This window comes from Bos indicus, chromosome 8 (assembly GCF_029378745.1).
Source record: "Bos indicus isolate NIAB-ARS_2022 breed Sahiwal x Tharparkar chromosome 8, NIAB-ARS_B.indTharparkar_mat_pri_1.0, whole genome shotgun sequence".
In the NCBI taxonomy this organism is placed as follows: domain Eukaryota; kingdom Metazoa; phylum Chordata; class Mammalia; order Artiodactyla; family Bovidae; genus Bos; species Bos indicus.
Genome location: NC_091767.1, coordinates 78,884,791 through 78,901,876, shown reverse-complemented (window position 1 = coordinate 78,901,876; position 17,086 = coordinate 78,884,791). Strand labels below are relative to the sequence as shown.

The 17,086-nt window shown below is 38.1% G+C and overlaps 1 protein-coding gene across 4 annotated transcripts in view; it reads left to right on the top strand.

Moving 5' to 3' along the window:
• AGTPBP1 (ATP/GTP binding carboxypeptidase 1) overlaps nt 1-17,086 on the top strand; it is a 193,296-nt gene that overhangs the window by 115,421 nt on the left and 60,789 nt on the right. For 3 of the 4 annotated variants that reach the window (XM_019966503.2, XM_019966504.2, XM_070795061.1), the window contains 3 exons: nt 13,504-13,587; nt 16,285-16,371; nt 16,452-16,600. In XM_019966503.2, coding sequence (XP_019822062.2) covers nt 13,504-13,587; nt 16,285-16,371; nt 16,452-16,600 — 320 coding nt within the window. The remainder of the gene's footprint in view (nt 1-13,503; nt 13,588-16,284; nt 16,372-16,451; nt 16,601-17,086) is intronic. The other variant, XM_019966505.2, reaches the window with a different exon arrangement.

Sequence of the window (17,086 nt, the reverse complement as noted above, 5' to 3'; positions counted from 1 at the left end):
CTTATTTTCCCTCATGGAATTTATGTTTCAAAAGCTTTACTCACACTCTTATTTAGGTGTTTTACACATTTGTGCTAATAAAAGAGATAAATTCCTGCCAAGCAGAGCCTCTAATTAACATTAGATCATTTTTTCAGTTGATTCATTTCTTGATATTGATAAGTGAAGAAACTCACTCTTGTGCTAATAAAAGAGAGAAATTCCTGCCAAGCAGAGCCTCTAATTAACATTAGATCATTTTTTCAGTTGATTCATTTCTTGATATTGATAAGTGAAGAAACTCACTCTAATGAAGTGCAACTGTATTGCAAATGGGTTATCTATATGATGACCACAAATAGCTATTATACCTATTCTGTGGGTCCTCAAATGTCTGCAGATGGGGAGCTAAACCTTCAGCCCTGGTGACCTCTATTCTTTCTGAGCAGCTCTTCCTGGTGTTGGCCTTTGTCATTGCCTGACTGGGTCTTTCAGAGAGTGTTACTCCACCCATAGACCCACACTCTATTTGCTGTCTCCCCAGGACTGTGCCTTTCCTGGTGGAGGAAGAGTTGATACAGACTTGAATTACTATTGCTCTTCTCAGCTCTCCCCTCTCTCTTCTTATTTATGATTAATACTTTTCACCTCATTCCTGAAACACAGACCTTGCAAATTGCTCTACGTACATAATCTACAGATTAGAGTTCAACATCTTGACTACATTAGGCCACCTGCAGACTTTTTCCTGAACTAGTTGTCTTTTTTTATTGCCGTACCACAGAATTTGTATGTTATTCAAACCAAAGCTTTATAGTATAATTTTGATACTAAACAGCCTGATAAAAGAGCAAAAGGTCCCTGGGAGTTGGGATATGTGTCTTAAAGGTGGGTGTGTTGGTACAAGTTAAAGTGCAAAGGAGATGGAGCTCCAGGAAATGAAAACATAGAAAACCCAATAATTTACAGCCTGTTTACCTGCAGTCACTCCAAAAGATTTTCAATGAGATAAATATAACTTAGCCTTGGAGGATTAAGTGATGTGTGTCTCCTGCGAGTTTCAAAGATTTCTTACTCCACTGATTTTTGAGACCTTGATAAAAATAACTTTTGCCTGATTTGTTGCAGCAGAATCATCAGAAATTACAATGTAATCTAAAACTTTTGACTGCTAGTCTCTTGCTGCATCCTTATATATTTTGTGTGACAGTGAGTGTTGCAGAGGACACATTTTATCATATTTGTCAAATTTTTCATTTTCATATCATTTGTAAAAATTTCTGTGGGTGTCAGATGTTTGATATGAGGCAGGAATATAACTCTATAACTCTTTCAATCATACAAAACATTATGATTCTGTATATTTAGATGTGTAGGACTTACCCAATAGTGTTAATTGCTTTAGAAAATCACTGCAGATGGTGACTGCAGCCATGAAATTAAAAGACGCTTACTCCTTGGAAGGAAAGTTATGACCAACCTAGATAGCATATTGAAAAGCAGAGACATTACTTTGCCAACAAAGGTCCGTCTAGTCAAGGCTATGGTTTTTCCTGTGGTCATGTATGGATGTGAGAGTTGGACTGTGAAGAAGGCTGAGTGCCGAAGTATTGATGCTTTTGAACTGTGGTGTTGGAGAAGACTCTTGAGAGTCCATTGGAGTGCAAGGAGATCCAACCAGTCCATCCTGAAGGAGATCAGCCCTGGGATTTCTTTGGAGGGAATGATGCTGAAGCTAAAACTCCAGTACTTTGGCCACCTCATGAGAAGAGCTGACTCATTGGAAAAGACTCTGATGCTGGGAGGGATTGGGGGCAGGAGGAGAAGGGGACGCCAGAGGATGAGATGGCTGGATGGCATCACTGACTCGATGGACTTGAGTCTGAGTGAACTCCAGGAGTTGGTGATGGACAGGGAGGCCTGGCGTGCTGCGATTCATGGGGTTGCAAAGAGTCGGACACGACTGAGCGACTGGACTGAACTGAACTGAACTGAATATAGGAGAAGGCAATGGCAACCCACTCCAGTACTCTTGCCCTGAAAATCCCATGGACGGAGGAACCTGGTAGGCTACAGTCCATGGGGTCGCTATGAGTCAGACACGACTGAACGACTTCCCTTTCATTTTTCACTTTCATGCATTGGAGAAGGAAATGGCAACCCACTCAAGTGTTCTTGCCTGGAGAATCCCAGGGATGGGGGTAACTGGTGGGCTGCCATCTATGGGGTTGCACAGAGTCGGATATGACTGATGCGACTCAGCAGCAGCAGCAGCAGCATAACTAATATAAAATATGTACTTAAAATGCTTATGAATTACGTAAGGAAACAGTACTCAGACATTTGAAGATTGTTACTTTTTTCCCTCTTTATTTTATATACTCTGCCTACAAATGTTTGTCAACTATTATATGGAATTTGTGGTGGGTAATGTCCCAAAACACATCAATCAGAGACCAGTCAAATAAGTTATGGTATATCCATTCTGTGAATACTTTGCAGTGATTAAAAAACAAACACACAAAAAAACAGTGTACTAATGGAAAGAGGTATAAGATGTATTATGAAATAAAATAATCAAGGTGCTGTGGAAGGAAAGTAGTAATTAACTGAATGAATGAGGGATGTGGGTGTGTTGAAAGGAAGAATCTTCATTTTAGACTTTTATGTAGTATTTGATGACATGGTACAAAAATCAAATACTACATAAAAGTCTAAAACGAAGATTCTTCCTTTCAACACACCCCACATCCCTCATTCATTCAGTTAATTACTACTTTCGGAGAAGGCAATGGCACCCACTCCAGCACTCTTGCCTGGAAAATCCCATGGGGGAGCCTGGTGGGCTGCCGTCTATGGGGTCGCACAGAGTCGGACACGACTGAAGCGACTTAGTAGTAAGTAGTAGTAGTAGTAGTATTCAGAAATTTAAAATTAAAAGTAGGTGAAGGAATTGTGGCAAAAGCAGAATACGAAAGCAGAACCTTGGATTTAGTCTTACCATGTTTAGAATGGTTCAAGTATTTCTGAAATGGAGATGACAGTAGAGAAGTATAATTATAGTGTCAGTAGCAGATAACTTTTATATTGATTTTTTTTTTATGGGCCAGATACCGAAGTAAGTAAAAAACACTTTGTTATGCAGTGTTTATAAGCTTATTAAAGTATGTCATTTAACAGTGTAGCAGCTCTATGAGGAAATAGCGATTATTTCTCTTATTTAATGGCAGAGTATGCTGAAGCTTAGGATAATCTTGAGTAACTATCCAAGGTTACACTGCTAGTAAATGACTGAGCCAAGAGTCATCCTGGTCTAGGTCATGAGCCTGTCTTGTTATTTATTCATATGTAGTGATCATATATATGAGGTTATACCATACTTATGAAGAGTATCTTCTGTGGACCCTTAGAGAACACTTAAGTAATGAACAACAATATCCTATGATATCCTTATGGTAAAGTAAATATGGCAGTGAGTGTGTTAAATTGTTTTTCGTAAGTATTGCTCTGTATTGGCTGAAACCTAACAAAACTACAATTTTGGTTTTGGCCATATATCATGTGAACTCTTGAGTATTAACTATACTGAGTGGACTGCACATTTATCAGATTGCCTTGCTCAAATTATTTTCTTCTGAGCTATTCTTTGATGATGAATGTTGAATGTTAGTAAGTTTGAGGTTATAGTCCCCAGGGGTACCTGGAAAATACTTGTTTTGACTGGAGAGCAATATATTTTAATAGGTGATTGAGGTAAAGGAGGGAGAAGGCAATGGCACCCCACTCCAGTACTCTTGCCCTGAAAATCCCATGGACGGAGGAGCCTGGTAGGCTGCAGTCCATGGGGTCGCTAAGAGTTGGACATGACTGAGCGGCTTCACTTTCACTTTTCACTTTCATGCATTGGAGAAGGAAATGGCAACCCACTCCAGTGTTCTTGCCTGGAGAATCCCAGGGACGGGGGAGCCTGGTGGGCTGCCGTCTATGGGGTCGCACATATAAATGGGGAGTTATATCCCCTAAAATACAGTTTCAGAAGTTGAAAACCAGTGACCTCTAGGCCATATTCAGCTTGCTAATGATTTTGGTTTCACTTGCAGAGAGTTTTGTTTTGTTTTCATTTATTTTTTCTTGTGGAGCCAAGATTGTCTTTTTTTTTTAATTAATTTTTTTAATGAAGGATAATTGCTTTACAGAATTTTGTTGTTTTCTGTCAAATCTCCACATGAATCACCCATAGGTATACATATGGGTGTATGTATACACCCTTTTGAACCTCCCTCCCATCTCCCTTCCCATCCCACCACTCTAGGTTGATACAGAGCCCTGTTTGAATTTCCTGAGCCATACAGCAAATTCCCGTTGGCTATCTATTTTACATGTGGTAATGTAAGTTTCCATGTTACTCTTTCCATACATCTCACCCTCTCCCCATGTCCATAAGTCTGCTCTCTATGTCTGTTTCTCCATTGCTGCCCTGTAAATAAATTCTTCAGTACCATTTCTCTAGATTTCTTATATGTGCGTTAGAATATGATATTTATCTTTCTCTTTCTGACTCACTTCACTCTGTCTAATAGGTTCTAGGTTCATCCACCTCATCAGAACTGACTCAGATGTATTCCTTTCTATGGCTGAGTAATATTCCACTGTGTATATGTACCACAACTTCTTTATCCATTCATCTGTTGATGAACATCTAGGTTGCTTCTGTCTTCTAGCTATTGTAAATAGTGCTGCAATGAACATTGGGATACATGTGTCTTTTTCAATTTTGGTTTCCTCAGGGTATATGCCTAGGAGTGGGATTTCTGGGTCATATGGTCGTTTTATTCGTCGTTTTTTAAGGAATCTTCATACCATCTTCCATAGTGACTATATCAATTTACATTCCCACCAACAGTGCAGGAGCTTTCCCTTTTCTCCACACCCTCTCCAGCATTTATTGTTTGTAGACTTTTTGATGATGGCCATTCTGACCAGTGTGAGGTGATGTCTTATTGTGGTTTTGATTTGCATTTCTTTAATAATGAGTGATGTTGAGCATTTTTTCATGTGTTTGTTAGCCATCTGTATGTCTTCTTTTAAGAAATATCTGTTTAGGTCTTTTTCCCACTTTTTGATTAGGTTCTTTGTTTTTCTGGCATTGAGTTGTATTAGCTGCTTTTATATTTTGGATATTGATCCTTTGTCTGTTGTTTCATTTGCTATTATTTTCTCCCATTCTGAGGGTTGTCTTTTTCACCTTGCTACAGTTTAATGTGCAAAATCTGTTAAGTTTAATCAGGTCCCATTTGTTTACTTTTGATTTTATTTTCATTACTCTAGGAGATAGGTCATAGAGGATCTTGCTTTAATTTATGTCATCAAGTGTTCTTCCTATGTTTTCCTCTGAGAGTTTTATAGTTTCTGGTCTTACATTTAGGTCTTTAATCCATTTTGAGTTTATCTTTGTGTATGGTGATAGGACGGAGAAGGCAATGGCAACCCACTCCAGTACTCTTGCCTGGAAAATTCCATGGATGGAGGAGCCTGGTAGGCTGCAGTCCATGGGGTCGCTAAGAGTCGGGCACGACTGAGTGACTTCACTTTCACTTTTCACTTTCATGCATTGGAGAAGGAAATGGCAACCCACTCCAGTATTCTTGCCTGGAGAATCCCAGGGACAGAGGAGCCTAGTGGGCTGCCGTCTATGAGCACCAGCAGCAGCAGCGGCTGTCTTTTCCCCATTGTATATTCTTGCCTCCTTTGTCAAAAATAAAATGCCCATAGGTGCAAGGATTTATTTCTGGGCTTTCTTTCTTGTTCCACTGGTCTGTATTTCTGTTTTTGTGCCAGTACCATACTGTCTTGATGATTATAGCTTTGTAGTATAATCTGAAGTCAGGAAGGTTGATGCCTCCAGCTCCATTCTTCTTTCTCAAGACCGCATTGCCTATTCAGGGTCTTTTGTGTTTCCATATGAATTGTGAAATTTTGTGTTCTAGTTCTGTGAAAAATGCCATTGGTAATTTTATAGGGATTGCACCGATTCTGTAGATTGCATTTGGTAGTATAGTCATTTTCACAATATTGATTGTTCCTACCCAGGAACATGAAGTATTTCTCTATCTGTTTATGTCATCTTTGATTTCTTTCATCAGTGCCTTATAATTTTCTGTGTATAGTTCTTTTGTCTCCCTAGGTAAGTTTATTCTTAGGTATTTAATTCTTTTTGTTGCAATGGTGAATGGGATTGAGTCCTTAATTTCTCTTTCTGCTTTTTCATTGTTGGTGTATAGAAATGCAAGTGATTTCTGTGTATTGATTTTGTTCTGCAACTTTGCTAAATTCACTGATTAGCTCTAGTAATTTTCTGATGCTATCTATAGGGTTTTCTATGTACAGTATCATGTCATCTGCAAGCAGTGAGGGCTTTACTTCTTTTCCAATCTATATTCCTTTTATTTCTTTTTCTTCTCTGATTGCTGCAGCTAGGACTTCCAGAACTAGGTTGAATAATAGTGGTGAAAGTGAACACTCTTGTCTTGTTCCTGATCTTAGGGGGAATGCTTTCAGTTTTTCACTATTGAGAATAAGGTTTGCTGTAGGTTTATCATATATGGCCTTTACTGTGTTGAGGTAGATTCCTTCTATGTCCATTTTTTTGAAGAGTTTTAATCATAAATGGGTGCTGAATTTTGTCAAAAGCTTTTCTGCATCTGTTGAGATTATCATATGCTTTTTATCTTTCAATTTGTTAATATGGTGTATCATATTGATTGATTTGCATATATTGAAGAAACCTTGCATTCCTGGAATAAACCCAACTTGATCATGGTGTGTGAGCTTTTTGATGTGTTGCTGAATTCTGTTTGTTAAAATTTTGTTGAGGATTTTTGCATCTATGTTCTAGTGATATTGGCCTGTAGTTTTCTTTTTTTGTGTTGTCTTTGTCTGGCTTTGGTATCAGGGTGATGATGGCCTTGTAGAATGAGTTTGAAAGTGTTCCTTCCTCTGCAATTTTTTGAAAGAGTTGGAAGGATGGGCATTAACTCTTCTCTAAATGTTTGATAGAATTCTGCTGTGAAGCCATCTGGTCCTGGGCTTTTGTTTTTTGGGAGATTTTTGATCACAGCTTCAATTTCAATGCTTGAAATTGGGTTTTCATAATTTCTATTGCTTACTGGTTCAGTCTTGGAAGACTGAACTTTTCTAAGAATCTGTCCATTTCTTCCAGGTTATCCATTTTATTGCCATATAGTTGTTCATAATAGTCTCTTATAATCATTTGTATTTCTGCATTGTCTGTTGTAACCTCTCCTTTTTCATTTCTAATTTTGTTGATTTTATTCTTCTCGCTTTTGTTCTTGATGTATCTGGCTAAAGGTTTGTCAACTGTATCTTCTCAAAGAACCAGCTTTTAGTTTTTTAATCTTTACTCTTGTTTCTTTCATTTCTTTTTCATTTATTTCTGCTCAGATTTTTGTGCTTTCTTTCCTTCTACTAATTTTGTTTTGTTTTTTGGTTCTTTTCCCAGTTGTTTTAGGTGTAAAGTTAGGTTGTCCGTTTGATATTTTTCTCGTTTCTTGAGGTAGGATTGTATTGCTATAAACTCCCCTCTTAGAAATGCTTTTGTTGCATCCCATAGATTTTGAGTTGTTGTATTTTTACTGTCATTTGTTTCTAGAAATTTTTGTATTTCCCTTTTGATTTCTTCAGTATTGTTATTTGTTGGTTATTTAGAAACGTGTTATTTAATCTCCATGTGTTTGTGTTTCTTACAGTTTTTTTCTTATAATTGATATCTAGTCTCATAGCATTGTGGTTAGAAAAAATGCTTGATGCTATTTCAATTTTCTTAAATTTACTGAGGTTTGATTTGTGACCCAAGATGTGGTCTGTCCTGGAGAATGTTCCATGTGCACTTGAGAAGAAGGTGTATTTGTCTGCATTTGGATGGAATGTCCTATAAATATCAATGAGATCCATCTCATCTAATATACCATTTAAGACTTATGTTTCCTTATTTATTTTCTGTTTTGATCACCTGTCCATTGGTGTGAGGGAGGTTTTAAAGTCTCCTACTATTATTGTGTTACTGTCAATTTCTCCTTTTATGTCTTAGTGTTTTTCTTATGTACTTACGTGTTCCTATGTTCGGTGCATAGATAATTACAAGTTTTATGTCTTTCTCTTGGATTGATCCCTTGATCATTATGTAGTGTCCTTCCTTATCTCTTGTAGTCTTCTTTATTTTAAGGTCTATTTTGTCTAATATGAAGATTGCTATTCCAGCTTTCTTTTGCTTCCCATTTGCATGGAATATATTTTTCCATCCTCTCACTTTCAAACTGTATGTATCTTTAGGTCTGAAGTGGGTTTCTTGTAGACAGCATATAAATGGGTCTTGTTTTTATATCCATTCACCCAGTCAGTGTCTTTTGGTTGGAGCATTTAATCCATTTATATTTAAAGTAATTATCGATATATATGTTCCTTTTGTCATTTTCTTAATTGTTTGGGGTTGATTTTGTCGATCTTTTTTCTTTTCTTGTATTTCTTGACTATGTAAGTCCCTTTAACATTTGTTGTAAAGCCAGTTTGGTCATACTGCATTCTCTTAACTTTTGCTTGTCAGAAAAGCTTTTTATTTCTCCATTGATTTTGAATGAAATCTTTGCCAGGTACAGTAATCTTGGTTATAGATTTTTCCCTTTCAACAGTTTAAATATATCCTGCCATTCCCTTCTGCTGAAAGATAAGCTGTTAAGCATATGGGGTTTCCTTTGTATGGTACTTGTTCTTCTCCCTTGCTGCTTTTAATATTCTTTCTTTGTGTTTAGTCTTTGTTAGTTTGATTAGCATGTGTCTTGGCGTGTTTCTCCTTGGGTTTATCCTGTATGGGACTCTTTATGCCTCTTGGACTTGATTGATTATTTCCTTTTCCATGTTGGGGAAATTTTCGACTATAATCTCTTCAAAAATTTTCTCATACCTTTTTGTTTTTCTCTTCTTCTTCTGCGACCCCTATAATTCAAATATTGTTGCATTTGTCATTGTCCCAGAGGTCTCTGAGACTATCCTGAGTTTTTTTCATTCTTTTTACTTTGTTTTGCTCTTGGAAGTTATTTCCACCATTTTATCTTCCAGCTCACTGATTCGTTCTTCTGCTTCAAATAGCCTACTATTGATTGCTTCTAGAGTGTTTTTAATTTCAGTAATTGTATTGTTTGTCTCTGTATGTTTATTCTTTAATTCTTCTGTGTCTTTGTTAATTGATTCTTATATTTTCTCCACTTTGTTTTCAAGGTTTTTGATGATCTTTAGTATCATTCTGAATTCTTTTTCAGGTACTTTGCCTATTTCCTCTTCATTTATTTGGACTTCTGTGTTTCTAGTTTGTTCCTTCTTTGTGTAGTATTTTTCTGCCTTTTCATTATTATTTTTTTAACTTACTGTGTTTGAGGTCTCCTTTTCCCAGGCTTCAGAGTTGAATTCTTTCTTCCTTTTGGTTTCTGCCCCGCTAGGGTTGGTCCAGTGGTTTGTGTAGGCTTTGTATAGGGTGAGATTTGTGCTGAGTTTTTGTTTGCTTGTTTGTTTTTCCTCTGATGGGCAAGGCTGAGTAAGGTGGTAATCCTGTCAGCTGATGGCTGGGTTTGTATTTTTGTTTTATTTGTTGTCTAGATGAGGTGTCCTGCACAGGGTCCTACTGGTGGTTGGGTGATGCTGGGTCTTGTATTCAAGTGGTTTCCTTTGTGTGAGTTCTATATGATACTCACTATGGTTAGTTCTCTGGTAATCTAGGGTCTTAGAGTTAGTGCTGCCACTCCAAAGGGTCAGGGCTTTATCTCTGGTCAGGAACGAAGATTCTACAAGTGTTTTGTTATGGCATTAAGTGAGATTATATCAAAAAATGAGGAACCAAAATGAACCCCAGACAAATGTCAGTTACAAAATCAGGCAAATAATAATTAAAATAATGGATTATACACATATACATATACACCCACGAACAAAGTCAAAACAGTCCAACAAAAATAAAGTGCAATAGATTGACCCAGTGAACAAAGAAAACCAAAAATTACGTCTACCAGGACAAAGCTAACTAAAGCAAAAACTGGAAAACAAAACTAAAGCAAAGTGCCAAGTGGGGAAGAAAGCAATGAAAATAAAACTAACATATGTTGAGAGGAAAGAAAAAAAAGAAAGAATACATATGCAAAGTTAAATAGAGGTAGATAAAGGAGATTTGTATACATTAAAGATTAAATGTAAGGGCAAAAGAACAGTAGAAAAAGCAAACAAAGGATTAAGTGTAGAAAAAGTAATAATAGGCTTGAAAAATTAAAAAAAGAGAAAAGGAAAAAAAAAAAAAAAGGGAAACTTCCCAGAACTGCTAAAGCCCAATGTAGAGGCAGGGGTTTATAACAACAATAAAAAATGTGGCTGAGAAAGAAAAAGCTCAAAAGCTTAATTAGATTTCATAGGGCCAATAAAATTGACAACTATAGCATAGTGGGAAAAAAAGAAAAAACCAAAAGAATCTACAGAACAAGTCAAAACATAAGAATAATAATTGTTTTTCTTGAGTCACTGCTGTCAGAGTCCTTTCCCTCACTGGGAGTCACAGTCCACCTCACCTCCCTAGGATGCCCTCCAACACTGCTGATCTCTGGACCTGCTTTGGGGGCAGCTCAGAGTCTAATCTGGTCCTACTCCTCTGTCTTCTTTAAATGTCCACAGCTATCAGAACTAGTGCATTTTCTTTTGTGGGAGCTCTCAGTAACCTTTTATATATTCCATAGACACAGAGTCTACCTAGTTGATTGTGTGGATTTAATCTGTAGTTTGTACAGCTGGTGGGAAGTTTTGGGTCTTCTTCCTTAGTCACACTGCCCCTGGGTTTCAATCGTGATTTCATTTCCACTTCTACTTGTGGGTTGTTCACTGGAGTTTGCTCCCGAGGCTGCCCTGGAGGACTTGAGTTTGCCCCTGTGAGGGCCACTTGTGGAGATGGTGCAGCTGCTTGGGTCACAGGGGTTCCGACAGCACCGGGTACTCAGAGGAGTTGGCGGCTAGGGCAGCAGGAAATACAGTGCTCTAGAAGGGTATGGCAACCAGTATTGGCCAATACACTCCAGTATTCTTGCCTGGAGGCCTGACAGAGAAGCCTGGCAGGCCACAGTCTACAAGGTTGCAAAGAGTCGGACACTACTGAAGCAACCCTGCACACTTAGATGCAAGACTTTTTTTTTGCCTGTGGCAGCTCTGCCCCAGTGAGAGTTGAGCATGAAGGTGATGCAGCTGCTTGGCTTGTGGGGACCCTGGTGGCGCCAAGTGTGCAGGAACATGGACTGCCTCCGCCATAGGAGTTATGGCCCTATCAGTCTTTTTTCCAGCCTCTTGTAGCTGATCGGAGAAGGCAATGGCACTCTACTCCAGTACTCTTGCCTGGAAAATCCCATGGATGGAGGAGCCTGGTAGGCTGTAGTCCATGGGGTCGCTAAGAGTCGGACACGACTGAGCGACTTCACTTTCACTTTTCACTTTCATGCATTGGAGAAGGAAATGGCAACCCACTCCAGTGTTCTTGCCTGGAGAATCCCAGGGATGGGGGAGCCTGGTGGGCTGCCGTCTATGGGATGGCACAGAGTCAGACACAACTGAAGTGACTTAGCAGTAGCAGTAGCTGATCAGAAGGCCTCTTTGGCCAGTCTTTCTCTGTAGCTCTGCCCATTCAGGGCCCCCTTGGCTGGGATTCTACTCTGTAGATCAGTATATCAGGCACTTAAAGGGGCACCCTGGGGTGGGGTCCGACTCTGTAGTTCAGTGTGTCAGGCGTTTGATGGGCCAGCCTCTCTATTGTTCAGCTGCTGATGGTGGCACCTATGGAGAGAGAGTCTATGGTGATGGCTCCACCCCCTACACGTGACTCAGCAGTATTGCCTTGCTTCCATGGCTGCCCGGCTTTCCTCCACAGGCATTTCCCACCACAATCTCCTCCCTTACATACCCTCAATCTGTCTCTCAGCAGTCAACAGCAGCCCCTTGCCCTGGGATTGCTCCACAATCCCTGAACTCCAGCTCCCAGCCGCTGTACCTTCCAGGGGATCTATGTCCCTGTCTGGAGTATGTATGGCTGCAGCAAGGACTGCGTTCCATTTAGGCTGCCACAGATCAGCTGTTTCACTTTCAGCCTTAAATGTTTCTCCTCTGACTCTGTTGCCCAGATGTGGGGATCAGACCCCTGCTTCAGTTCCCCCACCCTCCAAGGGGGGGTTCCAGTCCTACTAACACTCCTGTTTTTCTCCCTAGTTCCTTTGTCCTACCGAGTTTTGTGTGGGTCTATATATTTGTTTCCTCTGGTCAGGTACTCCTGTCTGCTCTCAGCTGGTGTTCTGTATGCCCTTCTGTGTCTGAAGGTGTATTCCTGATGTATCTGTGGAGAGAGATGTACTCCATGTCCACCTACTCCTCTGCCATCTTGTTCTCCCTGTTTTTATTTTTTAATAGATCCCCAGCCTTTAACATGTGAGAGACTCCACGTAGTGATCCAAGTTTCCATTGTTTCTTGTAAATTTGGTATTGCACCCTTAATGTCTCTTCCTACCTGGCAGCATTTTGTTGTGTTTAGACAGATCCTGTGTTCCCCCGTTTTCCACAGCATCCCCCAGCAGGCCTCCTCAGGTACATCACGTGCTGGCCCTGTGGGTATCGAGCTTTTTTATCTTGTTTTACAATGCAGAATGTTGCTGTAGAACTGAGATGTTATATCAGCCTTTTAATACCATTTTTCTTAAGAAAAACTGCAAACTTTTGTAAGTATTAATTTTTTATACATTTATGGTAGGTATTTCATAAATTTAATATTTAATAAATGGTTTTGACAAATGGATGTTTTTAGTCATTCACCATACTTGAATACTTGTATTTTTTGGTGTGGCATATCTGAGTATATGTAAGTGCCATGTCTTTCATTGTTGAAGATCTGGGTGATATAAATTTTTGATTTGTTTATTACTATAATTTTAGCTTTTTAAAAGTTTTGCTTTTGTAGAAAGAATTTGCTATTTGAAAGTTAGGACACTGACTCTAAATCAAGGATTTATATCATAATCCTTTGATGCTTGGTTTTTTCTTGATAGACTGCTGTGTCAGTGATGAGTTAGTTTTGTAAAATAAAAAACTAAAAATAAATATGCCTAATTATATAATGCTAGATTAAGAATTTTCTATATAGAAAAGCATATAGTCATTAAAGGTTTTTTAAATAAAGCTATTGGCCTTGTGCTGGTTATTTTTCTAGAACTTAGACTTTTAAAATATTGATTTTTGTCTAAATTTTATGTACTGATTTATTTTGTACACATATATGTAGAGGGATGATAATTTTTATTTTAAGAATTTTTATCATTTTATATTTTTTTATTCAAAATTTACTTGGAGGAAAATTGTGCCTTAGCATATAATAATGAATTTTGGTCAAACTTCTTGCCTTAGCATATAATAATGAATTTTGGTCAAACTTCTTTATGATTTCAGAACAAAAATTGCCCAAGATATTGAGAGGCTAATACATCAGAGTGATATCATAGATCGAGTGGTATATGACTTAGATAACCCAAAGTAAGTCTCATTTTTATGTTTTAGTGTTGTTGGTTTTATTCTTATCTTAAAATTTCAGTGTTCTTTTAAAACACAAAGAAATATAGTTAACTTCCACCTAGTTAAGCCTCACTCTGTTTTTATCTTTTACCAGAGATATAATGGTAATGTAAATCATGTTTATTTGGTTAAATTGAGTATGCTACAAATTTAGTTTTTCTTATGTGGGCTTTTAATAGGTTTAATAAGGGAAACATCACATCTGATGCTTTGTTTTTAAAAGCTGAAACTACCTCCACTTAAGATAATGGAGATTTCATACGAATGCTGCAGTTTTGTCCTGTAATACTGAGCCTTTGTTTCCTTAGGACAACAAATTACCATCCCCTTTAGAAGGAAAATATGCTTGCTGATTTTCCACAGTCCCCACTTCTCACTTTCGTCTCTTACTGTTTACAATCTGCTTCAATCATTTCATGTTACTTGCCTGACTTTTGAAGCCATTTGTTTGTGATCCCTGGTGGCTCAATGGGTAAAGAATCTACCTGCAGTGCAGGAGACTGTCGGCAGCACAGGAGCCTGGGTTTCGATTCCTGAGTCTGGAAGATCCCCTGGAGAAGGAAACGGCAAGCCACTCCAGTATTTTTGCCTGGAAATTCCCATGGACAGAGGAGCCTGGTGGGCTACATACAGTTCATGGGATTTTAAGAGTCGGACATGACTTGGTGACTAAACCACAACAATGTTTTAGTGTAATTTCCAGTTTAGGGTTATCACTGGTGCCATTGCGTTTAATGATTTTGTTGTTGTTGTTGTTCAGTCAGTCACATCTGATTCTTTACAACCCAATGGACTGCCTCACGCCAGGCTTCCCTGTCCTTCACCATCTCCCAGAGCTTGTTCAAACTCATGTCCATTGAGTCAGTGATGCCATCCAGCTGTCTCATCCTCTGTCGTCCCCTTCTCCTCCTGCCTTCACTGTTTCCCAGCATCAGGGTCTTTTCTAATGAGTCAGCTCTTCACATGAGGTGGCCAAAGTATTGAAGCTTTAGCTTCAACATCAGTCCTTCCAATGAATACTCAGGACTGATCTCCTTTAGGATGGACTGATTGGATCTCCTTGTAGTCCAAGGGACTCTAAACAGTCTTCTCCAACACCACAGTTCAAAAGCATCAGTTCTACGGCATTCAGCCTTCATTATGGTCCAACTCTCATATCCATGCATGATTAAGCTTCTCATTACTGGATACAAATGATTTAATAGTAGTCATATTCATCATTTTTCATTTTCATTTATTTACTTATATATAATTCATTAGGTGCCATTGCATTGTCTTCAGTAATGAGAACTTTAATCAGCCCATGAATGGGTTTTCGCTCTCTCTCCTTCAACATTCTAATATTTTGGAGAGATTTTATATTTCATTAGTCTTATTTGGAGGAAATAAAACATTTTAAAAGATTTTTGTTAAGAGAGGGTAATGTTATGTCAGAGCTAATGACTGAATTTGAAATAACATTCACAAAAATAAAAAACAAATCTATTCATAATTTCTTAGTTATTTCAATGTTTCTAATTCTGTGTTTGGAGAAGGTGATGGCACCCCACTCCAGTACTCTTGCCTGGAAAATCCCATGGATGGAGGAGCCCAGTAGGCTGCAGTCCTTGGGGTTGCTCAGAGTCAGACAGGACTGAGTGAATTCACTTTCACTTTTCACCTTCATGCATTGGAGAAGGAAATGGCAACCCACTCCAGTATTCTTGCCTGGAGAATCCCAGGGACGGGGGAGCCTGTTGGGCTGCCATCTATGGGGTTGCACAGAGTCGGACACGACTGAAGTGACTTAGCAATTCTGTGTTAGACCAGACAATGTGGTAACACAGAACCTCAAGAACTCTTAAGTGTAGAATATTCTTGTTGTTTAGTTGCTCAGTCATGTCTGACTCTGTGTGACCCTATGGACTGTAGCCCGCCAGGACCTTCTGTCCATGGAATTCTCCAGACAAGAATACTGGAGTGAGTTGCCATTTCCTCCTCCAGAAGATCTTCCAGACCCAGGGAAGTGTCACATGCCAGTGCTATTTCTAACTGAAGTGCCTTTGGACAAAAGCATTGGTCTTCTGGGAGTCTTCATTTTCCCCCATTAGAATGTAAGCTCGAGAAGAGCAAGAATTTGTATTCAGTCAGGGAAATAGATAGCTAAAACAGTATCTGGCACCTAGTAGGAGCTCAATAAGTACTTGCTAAAGTAAGGAATATGTAAAATGAGAATAATACTTCCACCTTTTGGGTACTAATTATATTAGACAATAGATAATGAAGCTCTCTAAATTAAAAAAATAGTTTTACCTGAGAACTGCATAGTTTCTAGAATTATTGGTACTCAATACAAGTCATATGCACTTTAAAAAATAACTGGTCTTTTCCATAAGATTACTAATATTTAGAAATGGCATCTAATGAGACAAAATTTTTGTGATTAATATTCACTATATAATTGTGGGGAAAATCTCTACTTGTAATTATAATATTTTGTTCTGTAAATATTAGCCAGAGTTTGTAGTTTGCTTGTGTTGATTTTGTTCTTTGGCTTAAAAATAATGAGGAGGGTGAGCGAGCAATAATGGTGCATTTTTAATCTATAGTGTAGTTTCGTTTTTGCTCACTTGTTTAAATGCTATGTATTTTTTATTCTTACTTTAAATTTTTATTTAGCTATACCATTCCAGAAGAAGCAGATGTGTTGAAGTTTAACTCCAAATTTGAATCTGGGAATCTGCGTAAAGTAATTCAAATTAGAAAGTAAGTCATTAAAATTCTTCTCGTTTTGTGTATAGATATTTTCCTAATTTTCATCAAATTTGTTTATTTTCTGTTTTCAGAAATGAATATGACCTTATTCTGAACTCAGACATAAATAGCAATCATTATCATCAGTGGTTTTACTTTGAAGTCAGTGGAATGCGACCAAGTATTGCTTATAGGTTCAACATCATTAACTGTGAAAAGTCCAACAGTCAGTTTAATTATGGTAAGACAACATTTCATCCAAATTGAGTACAACTAAAGATTTATTACATGTGCTACTTAAAGTTTTTAATGAAGTCTGTTCATCCAGAAGAGAATTACATAAAACAATCTCTTTTTAACTTTTTTATTTTGAATAGAGTCATAAAAAGTTAAAAGTTGTAGAAGTTGCAGAGAAGTTCTGTTCACCAGATTTCCTCTAATGGTTACATCCTACGTAGCTGTACTAGAATGTCAAAACCAGGGTTTGACGTTGGCACAGTGTGGGTGCATAATTCTGTGCCTTTTTATTACATTTGTAGATTCTTATTATTGTCACCACAACTAGGATAGAGAATTCTTTCAGTACCACCAAGCCTGTGCTACTCCTTTATAGTTCACCATTCAGTTGTAGTTTTCTGTAAATTTTAAAATCTAATTGAAGAAGTTTCCTTTATTACTAGTTTACTGAGAGTTTTTGTTATAAATGGGTATTAAATTTTGACACATG